The following is a 24,653-nucleotide window of genomic DNA, read 5'->3' as shown; positions in this document are numbered from 1 at the left end:
AGGGCGTGATCCTGGAGTCCCAGGATCGAGTCCCGCATCGGGCTCCTTGCATGGAGCCTGCTTCTCCCTCTGCCTGTGTCTCTGCCTCTCTGTCTCTCTCTCTCTCTGTGTCTATCATGAATAAATAAATAAAATCTTTAAAAAAAAAAAAAGGAAAAAAAGATAGTTGCAGAGTTGGAGATTATATTTCTAAAGTTTCCTGGAACATTTCGGAAAAGATGAAAATGTGCCAAGTTTTTTTTTTTTTTTAAGTAACAAGCAATATATTTTGTTTAGATCTATCTTCTACCAGCACCTCTGATATTCAGATCATTTTACTCCAGGTTGATATGTACTAGTTTGAGTTAACTATCTTCCAGAGGCTAGGACCTTAAGCTTCTGGACTGCAGAGGGTGATTCTGTGCCCTCACAAAACCAACCTAGCACTAAGCACATAAAGGCTTAAAAAACATTCACTGATTAAACTGGCCTCGACTGCTTCCTAAGGTCATTTACTTTATTCTAAAAATAAGATTAGAGTTCAAACTACTCACCAGACTGATTTATACCTTCACTCTGTTACCTATTAATTATTACTAAAATTGATTCCTAAAACCCTTTCCGGAAAATGTGGTATTATTAATCGTTAACTGGCAATTTTTCCTTAATATGTGATTCATCATTACTAGATCTGTTTTATATGGTTTAGTTTCCAGAACAATTAGCAGTATTTCATGATTATGTAAAGTAACACATTTTCCCCTGACACTTTATAAAATCCAAGGTCTTCAATATATCATTTCAGAAACTGTTTTCATGTTGTTTTTCCATACTCATCCCAACAATCTACTGATAACATCAAAGATCCGAATGCTGCTTTTTAAGTAAAATCCAAGGTCTCCAGTATATCATTTCAGAGACTGTTTTCATGTTGTTTTTCCATACTCATCCCAACAATCTACTGATAACATCAAAGATCCGAATGCTGCTTTTTAAGCATTAGTTCTCTCATGATTAAATATAAAAGCAAACTCAATTATTTATTTCATTCGCTCTATGGCTGATAGGCCAAAAGATGAAATCACTGTAGACTAGAATGTACCTTGTGGTATTAAACTAGAATTAGAGGTACCAGTAGAAATAGGTAGGCATGTAGGTAGAGATAAAAGAAATGCATGTTTGTACATGTGTAATCATTCCCCAGTTTTATCTACTAAAAGTGCCCAGAAGCAATATCACTCCAAGTTCAATGAGCACACCTGTGCTCAGATCTCAGTGTTTAACTACTATACTTCTCTAAAAGAAACCAAGAGTGCCTGGATAAGTAGCTGATTTCAGGATGAAGTAGGGAAAGTTCAACATGAGCCTGGAATATTTTGTATTAAAAAGTAACAAAGTGCTCAAACAATGATGAAGACCTGTTCAGAGGACAGGGCAATGCAAACTCAGATGAGAAAAAAGCAGAGAAATGAGAAAAAAGCAGACCTATGGTCACCTGAGACCAGAGGCAGTAAAAGAGATGGACTGTATCAGGGAATGAGGAATATTTAGGGGTGATGCAAATGTTTTGTACATTTATTGTGTCAGTGGTTTTCATGGATGTAGACATTTGTCAAATTCATCATACCGTATATTTTAGATAGGCACTTTATTGTATGTATATTTCCAATAAAGTTGATTTTTTAAAAAAAATCACACAAACTAATTTGAAGGAGCTTTCACAAGCCAAAATAAGTAACAGTAACTGATTAATACCTAGTGAGTAAACAGAACTCACCAGTGAGTCCACACTAATAAACAAAAACTGAGCAGCAAGAAAAGCTCTTCAGAGAGGAATATCAATAAACAAAGATGGGATGGAGTCAGAAAATCATCATTCTGCAAATACCATTAAAGTATCTGATTCAGGCAAATTTATCTATGGATGCTTAAACTGTTGGGTGAAGTTTGATGAGGAAACAGATATTTACAGTCTCAAAGTATCTCCCCACAAGATGCTTATCAGTTATACAGAAAAACAAAAGTACACTTACAATGGCATCACAGCTTCAACAAAGTAATCAAATTTAATATCACCAAAAATAAAGCACACATTCTGTGCCTCCTGATACAATGCAATGAGATATCATAATTTTGTAACCCTGTTAATAAAATACAACCGGAAACTAATCATGAAAAATCAGAAAGAAAGTCCAAACTGGGATCCATTATATAAAGTATCAGCTTAAACTCTTCAAAACTGTCAAGAAAAACAAAGAAAGACTGGGAAACTATTCCAGAGAAACTTGAGAAATAAATTTCCTGCAAGGTCTTGTTTGGAATTGGGGGAAAAAAAAATAGCTATATAAAGCATTTACTAGAACAATTAAATCTGTATGTGAACTACAGATTAAAAAATATTATCAATATTAAATACTGCCAATATTTAATGTCTTGATTTTCATAAATATACTGAACCTCACTACACATATTTTTCCATACAGAAAAAGACCTACTTATCCCTACATTACCACTTATGAATTTAATCTCTCTTAAAAAATAAAACAAAACAAGGGCACCTGGATGGCTCATTCAGTTAAGTGTCAGACTCTTGGTTTCAGCTCAGGTCATGATCTCAGGGTTGTGAGATCAAGTCCCACATCGTGCTCCATGCTCAGTGCAGTCTACTTGAAATTCTCCCTCCCTCTCCACTTCCCTCTGATCATGCACACACATTCTGTCTCTAAAATATAAATAGACCTTGAAAAAAAAAAAAACAACCAAATTCCATAGCAATTCTCAAAAATTCTTAAATTTAGCTTTGGGATAAAATATTCTCATACTTTTTTTAAAAAAAATATTTTATTTATTTATTCATGAGAGACAGAGAGAGAGACAGAGACATAGGCAGAGGGAGAAGCCGGCTTCATGCAGGAAGCCTGATGTGGGACTCGACCCCAGAGTCCTGGGATTATGCCCTGAGCCAAAGGCAGACGCTCAACCACTGAACTACCCAAGCGTCCCTGTTCTCATACTTTTAATTTAAGATGAATTTGTGGGTGAGCCTATAAATGAGGGCAATCACAAAATAATTAAATGACATTCTAGCTACACAAAAAAATGTAACTTATTATCTGAATATGAACAAAAACAAAAGCAAGATTTTTTTTTTTAATTTCTAAAATCGCTGAAGTAGTTAGGCCATTTGCAAACTCAAATTAAAACATTATATTAGGACATCTTAAGTGGGAAGAAATCAGATTAACCTAAGTAGTATCAATTCATAATCAGGGTACTAAACATTTAGTTTGGGTTGAAGTCGACTTCAAAGAAGGAAAAGATATTAAATTATTTGCCTGGATATTTAGTTCTTTTAAGTCCCTGTCAGAAGCTGCTTTTTAAAAGTAGAAAAAAATTAGATCATAGTTCAACAAGAACAGTTTCCAAAAAACACCAAACACTAGATCATATATAATTTTATTTAAATCTATTCAAATTTTTAAAATAATCTACCTGAATCCTCTTGGGCTTCATGAGTTTCACCATCATCTGTTACCTCTAATTCTTTCACAAAATTTGAGGGAAACAGTCCCAACTTGTTGTTCAGGGTTCCACTCCACCAGCCTTCTTCTACCTGAAAGAGTTCACAACTCAAAAATAATAAAAATTTCTCTAAAGTTGAAAATCTTCCTGCTATGGGAAAATTAAGCTACATAACTGAATGAGCACAAAGTTAGTTATGCAAAATAATCCCCTTAGATCTGTAAGAAAACAACGGTGAAAAACATTTTGTAAGTAGATTAAATCTAAATTGATTAGACTGATCAATTAGTCATTATCAGGAGCACTTTACAACATTTACAATGAGAATTTGTAATCAATTGCAATCCATGATGTAAATAATTTTTATAAAAATATCAGATAACCCAGAATAAGGTATTAATAGCAGGAAGTACATAGCTCTCTTCTGGAACATCACTCTTTTAACCCTACTGAGCCTCCCTTTGTAATTATTTCAATATTTGTAATATATTTCATATATTATTTAAGTAGATGAAAATTCTGATTTGGAAAAAGGTTGATGAATACAAGAATATAACTTCCCAAATGGAACATAAAATTACTAAACCTTTAACTTAAACAGTGAATCTTAATCCAAGTAAGAAAAAAAATCATTCATTTTTAAAATCCAAATGCTAGGCTCCCCTAAACACTTCTCCCTACCTCAACCAGAAATATCCTCAGAAACCAAACTCTTAAGAAAAATATATATATTCACTAATATCAAAGTTACTAATTTTCATGGTTAATACTATTTAATAACTTTTAAAATATATAATTTCTGCTACGGATGCTAAAAGATATTAATAGGTAAAAAAAATTTAAGTAAACTATACACTGTTAAAATTCACATCACAGTAGTACATGAAATAACACTACTAGAAAAGGCCCTTTATTCTGTTTAAAATCTGTTTTAATTCAGAATTACAAAGCAAACTTTAGTAAATTATTCAACCAACAGGCACTCACACTATGTGTAAGCCAAGATGTTAACTGCTTGTAAAAGACTGAAATTTGCATATGAGAAATCTCTGCCCTGGAGTGAAACAATCTAAAGAAGAAAACAAACACTAAGCAGATAGTTACAATATAATGTAAGAGGTGCTACAACAAAAGTTATGAACAAAATGCTATAAGAGCACAAGAGAGGACTTAAAAGATTCAAAAAAGGTTCCCCTAAAAGGAAATGACAAAAGAGCTGGATATTAAAGGCTGAATAAGACTTTTCCAGTTACAAAGCAAGTGATAAATATGGTGACATAAAAATAAAGGAATTATTCCTGGAATATATACAGCTGAAATACAAGATGGCTAGAATAGAAGGGGTTTGAGAGAGAAATGGAAGGCAGTAAGAGTGAGGAGTTCAGAATTTTTTTGCAGACTTAAGGAGACACCACAGGATTGAGAGTTCTTCAAACCATGATGATAGATATGGTGACCAAAAAGCAACAGATAAAATTGAGAAAAACATCAGGAAACCCAATTATCTACACTGCAATCCCAAACTGGCACCACCTGAGTAGTTAAGGTAAATAACCTTATAATTCCTATGAACTAAGGAATTCTTAAGAGGCAGGATAGATAGCAGTAAAGAATAATGACTCAAACTATGTGGATTTGGATTCTGACTCTTCTGCATCCTATATGTATGGACTTGGGCAAAAATGGCTGAAACAAGCTCTCTTATCCCACATGATCATCTACAAGGTAATCCTAACACTCCATGAAGAAGTGGTGGTCTTTGTCCCCACCACCTTCAACCTTGCTGGCTTTTGACATGCTTGTACCCAAGAATGTGGTGAAAGTGACACTATCACTTCCAAGGTCAGATTATAAAAGGCTATCACCATACTCACTGAAATGTTTGTTAGTCACTAAGAGCCTTGAAATGCCATGCAGTAAGTCCAAGTGAGAAAGCGAACTCAAAGGGAGAAGCTACCTAATAGTCTCCAGAAACGGTCTTCAAGCCTTCTAGGTACCAATTCCACCAGCACCCAAACTTTGAGTCTTTCCAGATGAGGCCCCAGGCATTACGGAACAGAGGCATAGCCATGCCAACTGTGCCCTACCTGAATTCTTGACTCACACAACACATGAACCTAATAAAACAGCTGTTCTTGGCTACAAAGTTTGGGCCAGCATGTTACACAGCAACAGTAACCAGTACAGCCAATCACTTATCTTCCATGACTCCATCTCTTCATATATAAAATGGATATAAAAATTCCTGTCTCCTTAGGTTGTTTAGAAACTTAAAATAATAAATGTGAAACACTTAGCATAATGCTTCAGACATAGAGTCTCAATAAACATTATTAATATTGCCACCTGATGGAAACAAAACTGTCTTATATAAATACATTGGAATTTAATATAAACATTAAGTGATAAATTACATTACATGGATGTTATGATATCAATCTCTATGACTATATGATATCAAAACATATACTTTGAAAATGAGATCTTCAATGCCAAATAAATTGTTAATATTCTCTTAACGATAAAAGCAGAGATATGAAAAAAGTTATGTCTACCATATTTTAAAATCTCATTCTAAGATATTAAAATGTGAGAAAAGTGGTTTTGATTCACATTTGAATGTGATAATTCAAACAAGGCAAAGCTTTTATAATATTCTGTTTTTGTATCCCTCTGCTATGCAAAAGACAAAATTCCTTCTATTTTACTGCTTTGGGCCTAAAGTGAATTCAGAATGAAAGAAAATGTTTACTTTTATTCTTAGCTACTTAGATTACATTAATCTTTAGCTTAAAAAAATTTTTATTCCTAAAGTCAACACACACAAAAACAGTACACAAATATCAGGTATAGTAAGAATGAATAAGAATTTATTACAACAGATAAAAAAACCTTGCATTAAGCCATTAAAGATCCATTTTTAAACCTGTATCTTAAGATTTTTATAAAATACAAAAGTGGCAAAAAAATTCTAATTAAAAATTAATATTCTTATAAAGCAGTTTTCTAATACCCAGAGCATCAATTCCAATTGCTGCTTTATCTCTAGCACATGTTTTCCTTACCTCTTCATTAATATCAATAATATCTCCCACTTTCAGCTCCAATTCATCCTCATTTTGTGGAAGGTACTCAAAGAGAACTTTACACTGACGCTTCTTGGTCTCTAAAAGAAATGAAATAGCAAAAGATTAGGTTAAGAAAGATCATTAAAACAAACAACATCATCTTTATTTCTATACCACACTGACTGTCAGAGAATTCTTATGCATGTAAGCATTCTAAGCAGCTAACCACAGTAGCTCTGGTTGGCTTTTCACCTTGCTCTCACATTACAATCTACACATGCCAAAATAAATTTAGACCAACTACAAATAAGGTACAGGCTCCCGGCCATGAAATCTATTTATACAACTGATCCCACCAATTAGACCAAAGTAAAATATCCAATGCCAATTTTGAGACTAAAAATATAAACAATAAAGACACAGTTCACACAACAAATTTCTTCACAGACAAGCTGTCTTCCAAGCCAGTAATTTTTAGACTACTTCCTGATCAAAGACTGAAAATACCCAAAATGCACTAAAATTTAAGAATGTCTGTTGTTAAAAAGACCCAAAATGAACAAATCCAAAATGTATCTTATCTTCAAAGAGCTCTATTTTCTGACAGATAAAAATTAAACTCACATAGGTAAAGATAATAATTTTAACTTTTCAAACAAGCTTCATTTATTCACATAAGTAATGATCATTTACAACCATCCAGTCTTGTGTTTCTCAACTTCTTTCAAAGTCTTTTAAGAGTTGAGAACCCAGACTCACTCCCATCTTTAAAACTGAATCACTGGGGAAGCCGGCTTGCTCATTTGGTTAAGTACTTGTGTCTGGCTCAGGTCATGATCCCAATATGCAGGACTGAACCCAGGGTTGGGCTCCCTGCTCAGTGGGGAGTCTGCTTGTCCCTCTCCCTCTGCCCCTCCCTCCCATTTGTGCTCACTCTCTCTTAAATAAATAAAATTTTTTCTAAAAAAAAAAAAAAAAAAAAAAACGATTTTTTTAAATCTTTATATTTTAAATAAATATAAAAAAAAACTGAATCATTAAAGCACCTATGGGTAGACAATCAGGTATAACTGATTAAAGGATGACTTATTGCTACTCAAAGTATGTTCCTCAGATCAGCAGCAACAGTATCACTTCAAAGTTTCTTAGAAATGAAGTATCTAAAAAAAAAAAAAAACAAAGAAATGAAGTATCTCAGGCTCTACCTTCAGACCTACCCGTTATGGACTGTATTGTGTCCTTGACAATATTGGGAGGTAGGGCCTTTGGGGAGGTAATTACAGTTAAATAAAGTCACAAAAGTGGAGCCCTAATACCCCAACACACTTAATTGTGTACGTGTGCATGTGAGCACATACACATAGAAGGCCATGTGAAGATACAGAGGGAAAGACAGCTAGCTACCTGGAAGTCTGGAAAAGAGGCCTCATCAAGATCCAACTCTGATAGCACCTTGATTTTAGATTTCTAGCCTCCAGAGCTATAAGAAATAAGCTTCTGTTGTTTAAGCCACGTAGTCTGGGGTATTTTGTTATGGTAGCCCTAGCAGGCTGAATCAGAATCTGCAGCTTCAGATCCCCTAGGTGATTTTCAATCTTGCACTTACTGATCAAATTATACTGATTTCTAATTGCTCGAAAATGACAAGCTCTACTCCTTCTAAGATTTAAATATACTGTTTCTTTTGCCAATAACCCTTTACTTTCCATCCACAAAGTCCACCTTTCTCTGTCTTCAACTCAACTTCAGATCTCAACTAAGAAGAAACTTCTTCCCAAATGGCTTTCTGGATTACATATTCTTCTTTTGTGCTTCTATAGCACCCCATACTTAAACTATTTACTTCTGTAACCTACCTGTTATTAACAACTTACTTTTTCCTTTTTATTCTATCATAATGTTTTATTTTCTTGCGTACTCCCCATACTCTGTAGGCTGAAGATAAATGGGCAAGTTTAATTGCTCTCGGCTCTCTCCCTAGTTCCTAGTATAGGCATTAAATATTTTTGAATGAATAGACAATTATCTAGGCCTAATCATATGGCATCAATGCCAAGAAATTATCATGCCAAGAGTATCTACATTCCATCAACCCTTTACCACTAACAATCCTAAGATTTTTCTTAACTTAAATGTACGCTTAAGGAACTAAAAGAACTTAGGAAACAGTAACAATTAGTAATAAAATAAAAATAACATAATGAGATAGTAAATATTTAGAGCAAACTACAAATATTCCAAAAAATTAATAGAAAAGACAGGTTTGAACTGATGCAGATGTAGAAGAATTCAAAGAAGAAATGGTAAAAGAGTTACACAATTAAAGATGAACACAATACAAGAAGGTAGAAAAGATGTGACAGATATTCTAGATAAAAAAGTTTTCCCAAGGAAACAGGAGTTGCTATACAAGGGTTCTAAAGAGGTTGTTGTTGCTGACAACAAAAGGGAATGCTGAGAAGCAGTCTAGATAGATACTTCACTACATCATATCATGTCGTAACATCTCCAAATAAACTTTTGTATGTAGTTAAAAAGGGGTGGGGGGAGGGGGTCCCTGGGTGGCTCAGCGGTCTGGCGCCTGCCTTGGGCCCAGTACGCGATCCTGGAGTCCCGGGATCGAGTCCCGCATCGGGCTCCCGGCATGGAGCCTGCTTCTCCCTCTGCCTGTGTCTCTGCCTCTCTCTCTCTCTCTCTCTGTGTCTATCATGAATAAATAAATAAAGCTTAAAAAGGGAGGTGGGGTGGGGGGAGATGCCATGCTATAAAAGAAATAACATTAACTTTAAAGTCCAAAGACTTACGTTCTAGTACAACTGTCACTTCCTTGTTATTTGACCTAAGTTCTCTGGGAATCAATGTCCTGAATGACAAAATAGAAGAGCTGGACTAGACAGCCATGACAGTAACTTTAGCTATGACATTCTATGGATCTATGAAGTTGTTTATCAAAACAAAAAACAAATCCAACTGAACCTCCAAAACAATAAAAGAAGCATATTACATACAATCAATACCATTAAAGAGGTGCAAAACAGATATGACAATCACAAAGGAGAATCTAGAGTCTCCAAATAAACACTTACACCTCAGTAATTGTTTCCCCTATTTCATAATGGAATAATTACATCTAATTTTTAAAATGTTTTACAACAGAAGAAACCAAAGAAAGTAAATACTGATCATACTTTTGTAACTAACCTAGAGTTTACAGTAAAAGGTTTTTCAAATGTCACCTTTCATCATAGCTGAGTAAATGTTTAAGTAATAATTTAATATTGTCTTTTAGGCATACTGCAAGAAAACTACTCATCTCTTACACTATAGATAAATATAGTCCCTAAATAATTTGGGAAGTTGAAGTGAGCTTGAGAGAATGTGTCCAAAAATGTGGTCTTTGTAGTTAGCACTTCACAAATGAAAGAGAAACAATCTACATTACTGAAAAGAAATTCTATTCTGCTCAGGATGCACTTCAAAGGAAATCCTATCATTTGATCGTCTTAGGGTTTAAAAAAAAAATGTAGCTTGCTTTTTAATGAATACCAATATCTTAAATGATGTAAAAGTAGATAAAGAATATTAATTAGCTTCCTGGTACCCAAGGATATCAATTAACTTTGAGAAGCCTATTATATCTTAACCAGAAACTGAATTTGTAGTTTTTTTCCCCTGTTCACACTAAGTATAAATTCACCAGTGTTTTCCAAAGTAGTTTCTAAATTATCTGGAAATAATTTTCCCCCAAAGGAAAGAGTCACATTGGATAAAAATATCTCAACAGCCCCTATTATTACTATAAAATATGAGCCATTTATATAAAAAAAGAAAAAAATTTCATGATTTCATATTTAAATATGGTTTACTCTTAAGGTGAAATGACTGCCTATATTGAATTCATCTATTAGTTGCCAGCACAATTAAAGCAACTTTGAGATTTTTTACATTTCCAAATGGCAATATACAGTATCTGCTTACACATATTTGTCAATAAGTATTTACTCAATTTCTACAATGTATCAGAACCTCTGCTAAGCACAAAAGAAAACAGTATGTACAAGACTACTCAATAAAGGGATGTCTGAAGAGGTCAATTTTTAAAATAACTATAACCAGTATTTTGTCATAAGCAACCTCTATATAGCTTTTCAGATCTACAAAGAACTAAAACTTGTCAAATCGGTGTTTCATAAGTAAAGCTATTAAGGAAGAATATAAAGGAGGTAAAGCAAAAGCAGGGATAGACTTCCATGCCTTTTATGTACCAGTACTATTCTAAATCCTTTGCAAATACCTCCCCAGCAATAAACAATAAAGCTTGTTATCATCATCATTTCCCAATGAGAAAATAGGAATCTGTCCAAGACCACAGAGCTAAAAAGAGGCAAAACTAGAATATACCCACATATGACTCTTAACATCTTTTATCTTTCCACTTTACCAATGCTGCCTCCTTAACAGATTACAAAGTGCTTTCACATAGCTCTTAAAATCTAGTCCTGCCAGATCCTTACTACTTGTAAATACAATGTATTTCCTTATCTTGCACTAGGGTCCTCTTCAAAGGCAGCAATTCTACCTGTAATGTCACAATCTCCTATCTGGTGAATGACCTGTCTTACCTAAAAGGCTTAAATATACCTTGCTTGACAACCCAGTACAGAACTGCCCCCTTTATTTTAATCATAGCTGCATACTTTATACATCTCTAACATGGTTCTTAATAGTATAAACACTATAATAATAATAATAACAAACATTTATTGAGGACTTCAATATTTAATATTTACTTTTAATATTACTTGATGTGTTGATACCTCTAAAACCTATGAGGTAATTATCACTATCATCTCGGTTTTATAGTAATTTGATGTTTTCCGTTGGACTGCAAGTCTTTGATCATTAACCATTCCCAGGTTTTATTTGGTAGATTTGATTGCCCACATAACACTGTTCTCACGGTCTTCAAATTCAGGTATTAAAGCATTCAGCATATCAATGTTAAAAAAAAACTTTTCAAAAAAACTTAAAAAAAATACTTTGTATTTTTTTGGGGAAAAACCCAAATTCTATAAAATTTTACACTCAATAAAGTTACTTCCTATTTTTCCTACTAAAATAGAAAATCCTAAGTTTTCAAATGTAGGCCCATCAAGAATGGCAAATATTTTCATGGTTCTGAAAAAACAGACCCAAATATTCAAATCAAACAGAGCTCTTAATTATGGAACCATTTCTCATTTAAGATCATGATTTTCAATCTCCCCATCAAATACTAAAATGGAAAACATACCACTGTCAGAAGCTGGGAGGCTGAATGCTAAAATTTCACTGACAGTAGCAGAACGATTCCTGATCCACTTTTGGTTCCATTTGGTTCTGGAAATTACATCTTCATGTTTTACTGCAGTGTTTAAATTTTTCTAATGTGAGAATTTTTTTGTCCATTTCTTTCTCCAGTAAGCAAATAATCAAATGCTAAAAACAGAGCCATTGCTATATGGCTGAATCTTATTTAAATTTTTTTTCTTATCCTCAGTAATAAAAAATCTCATACTTCTTAAGACTATTAATTGAAAGATTTAAGCTGTTCGAAGATTTTAGCTATCCTGTTGATACACTGCTTGATTAAAACAATCAAAATCTTAGAAGATACTGTTATCATCATCATAAGAAACTCATGTGACCAGGGACAAGGTACCATGTCTATACTATAGTTTCAACTGATTCAGTTAAAAAATGTATTTTATTATATACACAGACATAAAGACCATGTGTAAAATATTAACAGTAAACAAACTTAAGTGTATAAAATATCCATTGCACAATTATTCTTTCAACTTTTCTATAAGATTTCAAAAGAAAATAGAACACCCTAACTCATTCATTTGAGAAGATGTAGCTGGAGGAGTCAATTCAGAATCTTTATCCCCTTTTGAGTCAAAATATTTTACTATCAAAGAACAGAGCCTAAGCTAATATTAACATGCCCCTGTTTTTTTAAAATGTATGCTGTAAAAATGTATAGCCAGTAACCGTATTTTAAGGTATTCAGAACTTTCATTATTTTCTTTAGCACTGACTCAAAATCAGGAGGCATACTATTTGCTACCAACTGTTTTCTAGAAATGAAACATTAAAGATTGGCATTCTGGTCAACTAATTTTTCATACAGCAACATCATTTCTGTAGCAACTGCTAGTGATCTATCAGTATCAATCTAAATATATCTTTTACATTCAAAATAATAACTAGATAAAAACCACCTCCGTATGAGCTTCCACTCATAAGAAAACAAAGTCAGAAGCACTGAAGTCTTCCCTCACTTACAGTAAGAGGAGATTCATGTCTGCCATCAATTTTTTCCAAATGCAAAATGAAATATCTATTAATATTCCACACTGAACGAATACACAGCTATGATGCTAAAAGATGTCCATTATTTAATTCTCTAAGTAATTTTACTCCACAACATTATTTCTCATGCCTGATTTTAAAATTCTGCAATATAACTTGTACTGGTTTTTGCTATGAGATGTATAAATCTTTCTCTTCTATAATTTTACCAACTTAAGTATTGTCCTGGAAAACATTATTCTGTGCCCACCTTAAAAAAATACCCATTTGTTTTACCATAGTAATTACGATTAACTTTTCAACGGCTCTCTGACTAGACTTCACCAAAAAAGTCAACACTTTTTTGGCTTGAGAGACTAGAGAAAAATAGCTAATAAGCCCAATTTCCAGACACTTACCACCACAGTATGTAGAGCTTTTAGTTGCTTAAGTAAAATTCAATACACATGCATATTCACTTGTACTGGCATACAGAGATTAAAATTGAACATTCACACTGCAGTGATTATTATTATCAACCTTAACAATTTTTTAAATTTATTAGTAATATTGGACAGCAGTATCCACTACAATAAACCACCTTTTGAATAACTGGTCTATCTTATGAATTAAGGATATGATACAAACAATAAAAAAAAAATCAGGTTAAGAAAAAAACATTAGCTTGCTTTTCCTGGAAATCAATCTGAAAGCAAAAACAACCTGCATCCTGTTTTACATGTTAGCTAGCACCAAATGACCAATTTAGTCCTTGCAGCACATGCACTTAAAAACACGCTGTAGAGGATCCTTAGGAAAATGTCTAAGCCTCCTGGCACCAACTACATAATGGTTTTTCCTTTTACTAGAAAAAGGATTATGACCAGTGTTCCTGAGGAAGGTAAAATTTAGTGTTTCCTTTCCTATTAGAAGACAAAATGAATAAAATAATCATAACCTTGAAGTCCTCTGTCTAGCCTCTACTTTAGAAAACTGTCCCTTGATAGCTTAGTAAAGCTAAAGAAAGTAGTAAATAGATTTTATAATAGACAGAGGTCATAAATAACTCTCCCAAGGGCCTAAAAATTCTCCTGTGCACAAAAATTCTATAGAGGTGTACTTGGAGGATATGAAATACTCTCTGAAATCTGTTTCACAGTCTCTAAACAAATAGAGTCTAAGCATCCAGGACAATTAAAACTACTGAAAACTTTCTACCTTCAGGCAGTAGTGGGAAAGCAGTATAGGTAATATCTAACTACATATTCTTTGTATACTGCATTTACTGGGAAACAACATAGAATCCTTTAATTGGTCTTACTGTCATGAAATCTTTTTCATTTTTATGAAAATCTGTTTTCATTTTATGAAAATAATCAAAGGATGATAGAACCCAGAAAGTAAAGGTTTCTCCCAAACTTCACAGACATTAGCACAGAAAGTAACAGGATAAAAGGAGACTCTATAATCATAATGGTCTTGTATTTGTAAAATGTATTTAAACAAATTTTTTTACTGTAGACTACTTGGTGGCACACAGGATTTATGACCACAATATCAAAGATACTGACTTAAGATAAATGTGGTTAAAATACTCATTTACTACTTATTGACTCAAGTTAATCATAGTAATCAGTATTGTATTCAGTCTATCAGGTGGCTTCAGGTCTTACTATGTTAAAATACTATCTGCTCCCCTAAAAGGTTGTACTTTGTATGTGTTCAATGTTTAATATTTTTTTTAATAACAGTCCTTCTCAATGCTCTAAGTTTTTTGAAAAAAAGCAGTATTACCTGTTTTTTTCCCCCCATTTTCTCACCAGCAACAAAAAAAACTCATTAGATTATAAATGATCTAGGGTCATAAGATGGACTCAAATTCATGTCTGATTTCAAATGCGGTGTTCTCCCTCTATGTTAAAATGTTCTAACATATTTATAGAGTATTAAGTACTTAAAAGGACTCTTTGGGGCCAATCACGTTGGGAAACTGAATGTGTTATGTTTGGCTGTCTAACCAATGAAGAAAATGTACTCTCGAAATGCTTGTATCTATACTGCTTAACGATGAGCAGACATCTTAGCATACATGGCATAAAAGATATAAATGGTATCAAAATAAATTTAAGGCAAAACATCAACTATTCAAAAGAATCTAGAAGGCTAACAAAACAAAGCCTCATATTCGAATTTATGATTCCTACAAATAGCTGTCAGCAGCTCATGCTCAATTATCGTATGAAAAATGACTACAAAGGCCAGTAACTAGTAACATGTGAATATGCAGAAAGTTTCTACAGTCCGCTGCAAAAGGTGAAGCTAATTTTTCTTAACTTATAAACAGTCACAGTAAAACATCCTTCATTTTGATTTATTCACATAGAAATCAATCACATACTCTTCTTAATGTTTTTGGTTTGTGGATGTGGTTGAATTCCTCCAGCTGGAAGTCCATAGGTGCTTATTCGTTGTACAAGGCTTGCTACATTCCCATGTCTTTCCCGTTTAATGGGCAAATTATCATCCTTGGGTTCTGTCTCTCTCTTAATTTCCTATAAAAGAGGAAATCAGTAAATAGGCAAATTAGGTTGTATTTTATTAGATCCTAAAATGCAAAATACCAAAAAAAAAAAAAGGTACAGTGATTATTACATGAAACATGACATCAACAGCCTTCAGCATTTTGTCTGTCCACACGTATCTAAAGGATGTAACATGCTTTGGGAACAGTGACTTATTAGGAGTTTAAGTCTCCTCACAACTGGAGACAGAGGTAAAGAAAAGCAGCCTGAAACATCACTTCCACCCCAAGGTACAAAGAAACTCTGAGATATATAATGAAACAAACTTCTACCTGGGGTGGACAAACTTTTTCTATAAAGAGACAGATAATATATTGTAGAATTTATGGGCCATATAATCTCTACTGGAAAAATGAATTCTGCCATTTTTAGTGCAAAAGCAGTTATATACTTAAATGAATAAATATAGCTATGCTCCAACAAAATCTTATTTATGAACACTAAAATTTCAATTTCATGTAATTCTACAAGACATTAAAAACTGTTCTTCTGATTTCTTCCAACTATTTATAAAATTCGCAACTAGCATTCTCACTCAGCTCCTGAGTGTTATAAAAACAAGCAGTGTTCAGATTTGGCCTTTGAGCTGTAGTTTGATGAACCCTGTTCTAAGTCCTAGGTCTAACAGAAGATGTGCAAACCATCATGAAAAGAATGGGTGCCTGGGTGGCTCTGGATTGAGAGTCTGACTCTTGATTTTGGGCTCCCTGATGGGCAGGTAATTTGCCTGAGATTCTCTCTCCCGCTCCTTCTGCCCCTCCCCCTGCTTGCTGGCATTTGCACAGGGGCATGCTCTCATTCTCTCTCTTCTAAAATAAATAAACCTAAAAAAATAAAAATAAAATAAAATAAAATAAAATAAAATAAAATAAAATAAAATAAAATAAAATAAAATAAATAAAATAAAATAAAATAAATAAAATAAAATTAAAAAAAATAAAATAAAATAAATAAACCTTTAAAAAAAACTTCATGAAAAGAAGTATGAAATTAAAAGAAGACAAACGGGAAGTCATACCATGTTTTAAAAACCTCAAAGTCATATATCAGAGAGCTATTGTTTTCTAATACAAGAGATCAAGAACTTGGCTTGACATTAAAATTTTGTTCTTTGAGGAAAGAAACTCCAATTTGATCATATTGTGATTAAGAGTACAAGTTCAGGAGACAAATGATCTGGGTATAAATCTTAATTTTATCCTGTTCACTGATTATATAACTTTGGATATTTGTGTCATCTTTTAATAAAAATCTACCCTCTGAATAAGTATGATTTATTGAGATAATGCTTGTTTCTTAAAAAAAAACTTAAACATATTGCTCAAGACCTAGAAATATTTTAAGAACCTTCACTATTCTAAGAGACATAATAAGCACATCCAAGAATATTAGATATAATAAATCTTCTGAGGGCACAAAACGTAAAAGGAAAGGGGGAATATAAATTAGAAATACACAGTCTACACTGAATAGAGAAGTCTTAGGCTCCCAAATACATAGTGCCAAGTAAGATGTTTATCACAAGTACCAAATGATCTCAAGGCTCTAAGTAAAACTACAAATAAAAGTTTGCTTTGAGGGACACCTGGGTGGCTTAGTGGTTGAGCGTGTCTGCCTTTGGCTCAGGGCGTGATCTCGGAATTCTGGGATGGAGTCCCACATCAGGCTTCCTGCATGGAGCCTGCTTCTCCCTCTATGTCTCTGCCTCTCTCTCTCTCTGTCTCTCATGAATAAATAAATAAAATCTTAAAAAAAAAAAAAAGTTTGCTTTGAGCCCCATCTCCTCTTCCTCTGGCACCTCTTCCTGCTATAATCTACCACCACCAGATATACACACTCACTCATTCACTCACCACCCTAATTTTTCCCTAATCCCAGACACAGTGCCTCCAAATTACTCTTTGGCTATCCTCTTCAACAGCAAATCTGATTGACTCCTTTGAAGTGTAAGGTTTGCAGTGTTTCTTCCTTCTTCTGTCCTTTACTTCCTTTTACCTAATCACAGCCAGTAAATAAACTACTAACATAGTAGCATCTATTTTCTATGAACTTTACTTCCTTTCCTAACTTTGAAAATGGCTCCAGGAAATCCAGTAAAAAAGAGTCCCCAAGGGAAGCCTGGGTGGCTCAGTGGTTGAGCCTCTGCCTTTAGCTCAGGACGTGATGTCGGGGTCCTGGGATCGAGTCCCAAATCAAGCTCCCTGTGGAATGCCTGCTTCTCCCTCTGCCTCTGCCTCTCTGTGGCTCTCATGAATAAATAAATAAAATCTTTAAAAAAAAAAAGCATCCTCACTTAGAGAGTATAGTGTACTGACAAACTCAGGAAAACTCTGAATTTCATTCTACAAATGAAAATACACAATAGCTAATATCAATGCAAAACTGGCCAAGAAAAAGACAATGTGGATAATAAGAATCCAACTACAGTGATTTGTTTCATAGATAATGAATAAAAAGAGGCAATTTAGAGGGAGGTAAGAAGTGTAAGCAAATAAGAGGGAGCTAAAAAGGTTGGAAAGAATGTAGTTATTCTTCATCTATTGAGATAATCAAAAATACGTCACTCTGATTGCATTAACCAAAAACAACATTTTAAAAAGATAAAAAAATTCACAAACCACTTCTTCAGGTTATAATATATCTTTATAATAATCGGGTTATCTAATCATGGCCAGTGCATGATCATAATCTGAAAAAAGAAAGCAGTTAATTTCTGTATCATAGAATAAAAGATCACAAAGAATAATGAAAACCAGATTAAAAGGGCAAAGGCATCACTTTCTTTCTCAAATGAGTTCATGCTAAGTAGAATCACAGTTCTTATGCTAATTAGAATTTAAGGAATACACTTAATATTTTTAATATAACATTAAAGATTTCCAAAAGTGTTATTAGAACTAGTACCTTTGACTATACAGAAACATAAATCAGAAGATACAGAAAAAAAATCTGTATTATTAAAGATTTACAAAAATAGGCAGAATTAAATGTTTATTTAATATGTGTCCACTGTTTTAACATTGGCTGCATCATTAGACCAGCATTTGGAAATGAGATTTCCAACCTAAAAAAAAAAATCGTTTACCCTATTCCTAAAGGTTTTGTTTTTTAGAATGTAATAGTATATAAGGAGTAATCTACCTCAAGCCATTAGATTTTCATTTTTCTTATGACTAAATTAAATTGGATAGTAGCAAAAAAAAACTTTTGGTTGGTCCAAAGTGAAAGTACCAACAGGAGAAAATCTCCTTAATATGAAATCAGTATGTACCTTCTGAGTGCCAACATATCAAAATCATGAAGGAAAATAATAGGACTATTTTGAAAGTTTCTAAGGGAGCCTGGATGGCTCAGCGGTTGGGCACCTGCCTTAGGCCCAGGATGTGATCCTAGAGTCCCGAGATCGAGTCCTACATCGGGCTCCCTGCATGGAGCCTGCCTCTCTCTCTCTCTCTCTCTCTCTCTCTCTCTCTCTCTCTCATGAATAAAGAAATGAAATCTTAAAAAAAAAAAAGAAAGAAAAATTTCTAAATTAATTCTCTTCCCCAAATATGCTATTCTCCACATATTTGCTCTCTCCCCAACTTGGACAAAAGGCCTTCCTATTGCAACTGCCCCTCCCCACTAGAAAACGCAAAAGTAGGAAAAGAGAGAAAAAGTTACATACATTCATTGTCAATAGAATAGTATTCCCTTCTCTTTTTTCCAACACAAGAATGTTAATGAGGGCCAAGTGAAGTAGAATGGGAAAAACACTAAATAAAGAATTCAGACATACCACACCTACTGAAAATACCCCAGTAATTTATAATGGTCACATTTTTCATGCTAGTTATATGAATTTAAAAATGTTATTTGTGCTTTCAGTTCTAGGATGAAGGGATTTTAGAATAAGAACCGCTAGTATTATCTATGACTCAAAGGGTATCAGGCCTACATGCAGATCCTTCTCCCAAAGCTGCTAGACTCCATGAGGCCACACACCTTTGGCTGCATTATTAAGCAGACAATGAGCGTTGATCCAAAAGGCAAGATCAGGAGATAGAAGCCCAGGTTCTGACACTAAAACTTTTTAGGCTTCAATTATTTCTACAACTTGAACTATCTTAGCAGAAACAAAACGTTTTAACTCCTTAAGGGGGAAAACTAGAATTTAATGTCCTAGGTTATCACTAGCATGATTTATATAATACTGTCTTGAATTTAAAATTTATGGTGTAAAATATAGAATATAAAAGAGGGAAGGGGATACAAATAATTCAGTTAAAAAGATTTTCTATAGATAACAGTCTATAAAGTAACTACCAAATTCCTGAAAGTGGAAGGAGATTAGAGGAGGGTTAAGGAAAAATGTACTCTTCACAATAGCTACTTCTATATTCCTTGGATTTTGTTTCAACATGTATCATTTCAGTGATTCTTTTTTTTTTTTTTTTTAACACAAAGAATTGTGTGTTCACAAACAGTGCTACAAGTCAAACTGGTCCAGGGCATTTAGAGAAAGATCTTAGTTGTATGAGCACACATTACTACACCTAAATCCTTACATCTTTTCTAGCATTACCTGTACTGAAATATTTACTCTATGAATGCAGCCTACATAGGATTCAGATTATCAAAAATATCCCAAATCACAGAACAAATTGCTCTTAATCATTGTGTATACTTCATGTTTTACAGTTTGTAACAAAATATTGTAAGTAAATACATACAACTTTGACATTTTATCTATTGTTTTTAATTTTAATTACCAATAAGGAAATAAGGTTATCTTCCATTTAGTATTCTGATATCTACAGGGTTGTTTTCTTTTCTAATGTGTTTCAAATAATGAGGGTAAATCATACACAAATTTTTCTTCTGAGATAAACTCAGCCAGCTTCCAGAACTATTCTTTTAAAATCACCAACACGGGCAGCCCTGGTGGCGCAGCGGTTCAGCGCCGCCTGCAGCCTAGGGCGTGATCCTGGAGACCTGGGATCGAGTCCCACATCAGGCTCTCTGCATGGTGCCTGCTTCTCCCTCTGCCTGTGTCTCTGCCTCTCTCTCTCTCTCTCTCTCTGTCTCTATGAATAAATAAATAATCTTTTAAAATAAATAAATAAAATCTCCAACACATCTCCTAAAAATTGAAAACATCACTGATTTTATCTAAAATAAGTTTCCATAAAATAAGGGATTCCGAAAAATAAAGATCACATAAAGTCATATTGCCATTTCTTTAATTAAAGAAACAATTCTTATGGAAACAGTGGAATATCAACAGATTTAAAAACAAAATCAGCACTCGGGGCACCTGGGTGGCTCAGCCAGTTAAGCATCCAATTCTTAGTATTCTCTCTCCCGGAGGAACCTGTGTGGTTCAGTCAGTTAAGTGTTAGACTCTTGGTTTCAACTCAGGTCCTGATCTCATGGAACTGGGATCTAGCTACGAGTGGGGCTCTGTATTCAGAGGGAAGTCTGCTTCAGATTCTTTCTCCCTCTCCCACTCCTCTGCCCCCGCTACTATAACTCTGAAATAAATAAATAAACAAACCTTAAAAAAAAGATTATCTCTCTCTCCCTCCCCTCCCTTTAAAAAAAAAAAAAAAACACAAAATCCGTATTCTTCTAGAAAAAGACTATATTTAAGAAACATGAAATCACTAAGATGTTTCCAAACTAGCCACATACATCAGATCATCTTATTCCCCATATTGCCATTTTTCTTTATTTTTATTTATTTATTCATGACAGAGAGAGAGAGAGAGAGAGAGAGAGAGAGAGAGAGAGAGAGGCAGAGGGAGAAGCAGGCTCCAGGCAGGGAGCCCGACGTGGGACTCGATCCCGGGTCTCCAGGATCAGGCCCTGGGCTGAAGAGGCAGCGCTAAACCGCTGAGCCACCCAGGCTGCCCGCCATTTTTCTTTAAAAGTAACTTTTTAAAAAGACTTTAAACACACTTAAAGACTTCGTGTCTGCTTAATCATTTAACTCATGGAATACAAAGAATGACAAACGTTTTTAAATGCAAGTTGTCACACTGCTCAGTTTAAAAATATATATATAATGATTTAAATATTTTTCTAAATGAGTAAAACTGCTAGAAGTTTAAGACAAAATAAAGAAAAATATACAAATGATTTTTGCTCACTTGCCAACTTCCTGAAAATATTTAAAGGTTAATAACTTGTTTCCTTGTTCCTTATTCTATTAAAAAGTCTGAAACATTTTATCAAACTTTGAGAAGTCTTCAAAAGGGATCAAATTTTAATTTCAATTTAAAAGGATGAAGAATAAAAAAATAAATAAATAAAAAATAAAAGGATGAAGAATAGCAATTCATTTACCAGCATCTAAGATATCTTCTATGAATATATCCACTTATTTTTTAAGTAAAAAAATCATAATAACATTATGTAATAACTTGTAATATCACTGGTATAAAGCTCCCAAGAAAGTTCTATCAAAGCTCACAAATTAACATCCCTTAAACACAAACTGTCCTAATACTCTTTAAGTACAAAGAATAAAAATATTTGTTTGTTAACTTCTTTTAATCTTATTTCACTGATTATTTCTCTGCTTTTCTTAAAAACTACCTATTACTACAACATTTCTAAAAGAAGTTCTACTAGTGCATTTTCAAACCATTAAAGATACGCATTTCAATCTCTATTAAAATGCATAACCATCAGAGGGAGGGGAGGGGAGTTGGGGATATGGGTGAAAAGGAGATAGAGATGAAGAAGTACACTTGTCCAGGAATAAGCACCAGGTGATGTATGAAACTGTTATCTTACTATATTTTACATCTGAAACTAATATAATGCTGTATGTTAACTGGAATTAAAATAAAAACTTTTAAAAAAATGCATCATCAGAAGTCGAGTCTAAGATGGTGGAAGAGTAGGAGACCTTAGTTTCCTCTGGTTCCAGGAATTCAGCTAGAGAGCTATTAAATCATTCTGAACACCTGCAACTTAACCAGAGAGCTAAGAAAATTATAGCTGCAACTCTACAAATAGAAGAGCTAACACTTTCTGCAAAGTTGAAGGCACAGAGGAAGTGAATCTGAGGCGATATACAGCAGAGATGGGGAGCCTCTGGCAGCTAGCTACCAAAAACTGATATAGCAAGGGAGCACAAAATCAGAACTTTTAGAAGTCTACTCCAGTGAGGGACATCCCTGCTTGAAAGTACTTAGGTTACAAAATGGGGGCAGAACCCTAGGTAAAACAGTACAGTGTGGTCTCAGGAAGACAGTGTGGGGGCAGGAGTGAATGTGACAGAGTTCCCAGGCATCTGAATGGGGAAGCCAGGGGCAATCAGCCAGCCCAGGAGTGGGCTCTCAGCTGGGGGTTGCCAGCATGACCACTCTCTGAGCAGAGGCCCAGCAAGTGATGAACCAGCGAGACCCCTCCCATCCTCTCTCCCTTCCTGCAGCAGTTCCCACAAGCAAGCCCCAAGAGTCTGCAGGGTTTAGGGACGCAAAAGAGGATCACGTGCCTGAGACAGAAAGGCTCAGTCACAGCCAAGTGAGCAACCAATGCACACAGGGACCAGGAATACAGGACTGACTACTTTTCCCTAACATTGCATTAAGGAGTGAGGTCCCACGCTTTTGGCTATGGGGCTGAAGATTGATAAGCCATCATTTTCACTCTCATCCTCTAAAGCAGAACAGAGAGTCTTCAGGGAACAAAAGCCAACTAGAGCAATCTGGAGCAGATTAGTTAGCCTGGGCCCTGGCAAGGGCGGTACAATTCCACCTGAGCAAAGACACTTGAGAATTAAGACAACAGGCCACTCCTCCAGAAGATAAGACAGGAAATCCAGTCAAGATCAAGTCTACCCAACAACGGAAACTCAAAACTCCAGCACTAGGGGATATAGAATTCATGGGGTTCTCCCCCGACGATTCTTTAGACCTTCAATTTTAATTTTTTTCTCTTTCCTTTTTCAACTTATCAACTCCCTTTTTTTATCTTAATTTTTATTTTTACAGTTATATTCTACATATTCATTATATTTGATTTCATCTTGTATATCTATATGTATCACTTTTTCTTTTTTTAACAATTTTGAGATGCACTTTCTTCTAACAGATCAAAATACACCCAGAATCCAGTATATGGCTCTATTTTCTTCACCTGTCTGGCCATATTCACTTTCTTTGTTTTGTTTCATTTTGTTTTTTCTTTTTTTGCTGCTTATGTTTTGTTAAGGTCTTTTTTCATTTTCATCTTTACAGTTAGTCTCTCAATGTTTTTAATTTTATGTTTGTATACACATTTTTATTTCCTTACAATTTTGAGATGTAGTTTCTTCTAACTAACCAATCAAAATACATTCAGTACAGTGTACTGCTCTCTTCTGTTCACCTATTTGTTTATATTCCTTCTTTTTGTTTTTGTCTTTTAATTTTCATTTTTACAAAAATATTCTATCCTTGTATTTATTTTTTTTGTACATAAAAGTTTTTCTTTCATTACAATTTTGGGATCTAGTTTTCTAACAGACCAAAATACAAACAGGATCCAGTGTATTGCTCCATCCTGTTCACCTGTTTGATTATACTCTACCCCCTACCCAGTTATGGGTCTCTTCTGATTTGTTTAGTCTGTATTTCTCTGGTGTCATTGTTGCCATTTCAGTATTTTGTTCCCTTGTTCGTCTATTCTTCTCTAGGTAGAATGATATGACAGAAAAACTCACCTCAAAAAAAGAGAAAAAGAGGCAGTACTAATTGCCAGGGACTTAATCAGAATGGAAATTAAGTAAGAAGTCAGAACTAGAGTTCAGAATGATGAAAAGAACTAAGATCTAATCAAGTCAAAATCAAAAAGGCTATTAATAAGACGCAATCAAAAGTGGAGCTCTAAAATAAAAAGATAAAAAAATGGAGGCTGTAACTGCTAGTATAAGTGAAGCAGAAGAGAAAATGAGTGACCTAGAACACAAAATGATGGAGAATAATGAAGCTGAGAAAAAAAGAAAAATACTGGATCACGAAGGGAGAATTTGAGATAAAGTGATACCATAAAGCCAAACAATATTAGGACAATTGAGATCCCAAGAAGACGAAAGAGAGAGGGGCCAGAAACAAATTTTAGCAGAGAACTACCCTAATCTGGAGAAGAAAACAGGCATTCAAGTCCAGGAGGCAGAGAAACCCCCCCCCCCCCC

The 24,653-nt window shown here is 34.2% G+C and overlaps 1 protein-coding gene across 2 annotated transcripts in view; it reads right to left on the bottom strand.

Moving 5' to 3' along the window:
- CD2AP (CD2 associated protein) overlaps nt 1-24,653 on the bottom strand; it is a 141,071-nt gene that overhangs the window by 70,446 nt on the left and 45,972 nt on the right. For both annotated transcript variants that reach the window (XM_055330370.1, XM_055330371.1), the window contains exons 3-5: nt 15,304-15,457; nt 6,567-6,667; nt 3,472-3,592 (exon numbers count right to left, since the gene is read on the bottom strand). In XM_055330370.1, coding sequence (XP_055186345.1) covers nt 3,472-3,592; nt 6,567-6,667; nt 15,304-15,457 — 376 coding nt within the window. The remainder of the gene's footprint in view (nt 1-3,471; nt 3,593-6,566; nt 6,668-15,303; nt 15,458-24,653) is intronic.

The sequence above is a fragment of the Nyctereutes procyonoides genome, unplaced genomic scaffold (genome assembly GCF_905146905.1).
Source record: "Nyctereutes procyonoides isolate TBG_1078 unplaced genomic scaffold, NYPRO_anot_genome, whole genome shotgun sequence".
In the NCBI taxonomy this organism is placed as follows: domain Eukaryota; kingdom Metazoa; phylum Chordata; class Mammalia; order Carnivora; family Canidae; genus Nyctereutes; species Nyctereutes procyonoides.
This window is presented reverse-complemented; position numbering and strand designations above follow the sequence as displayed.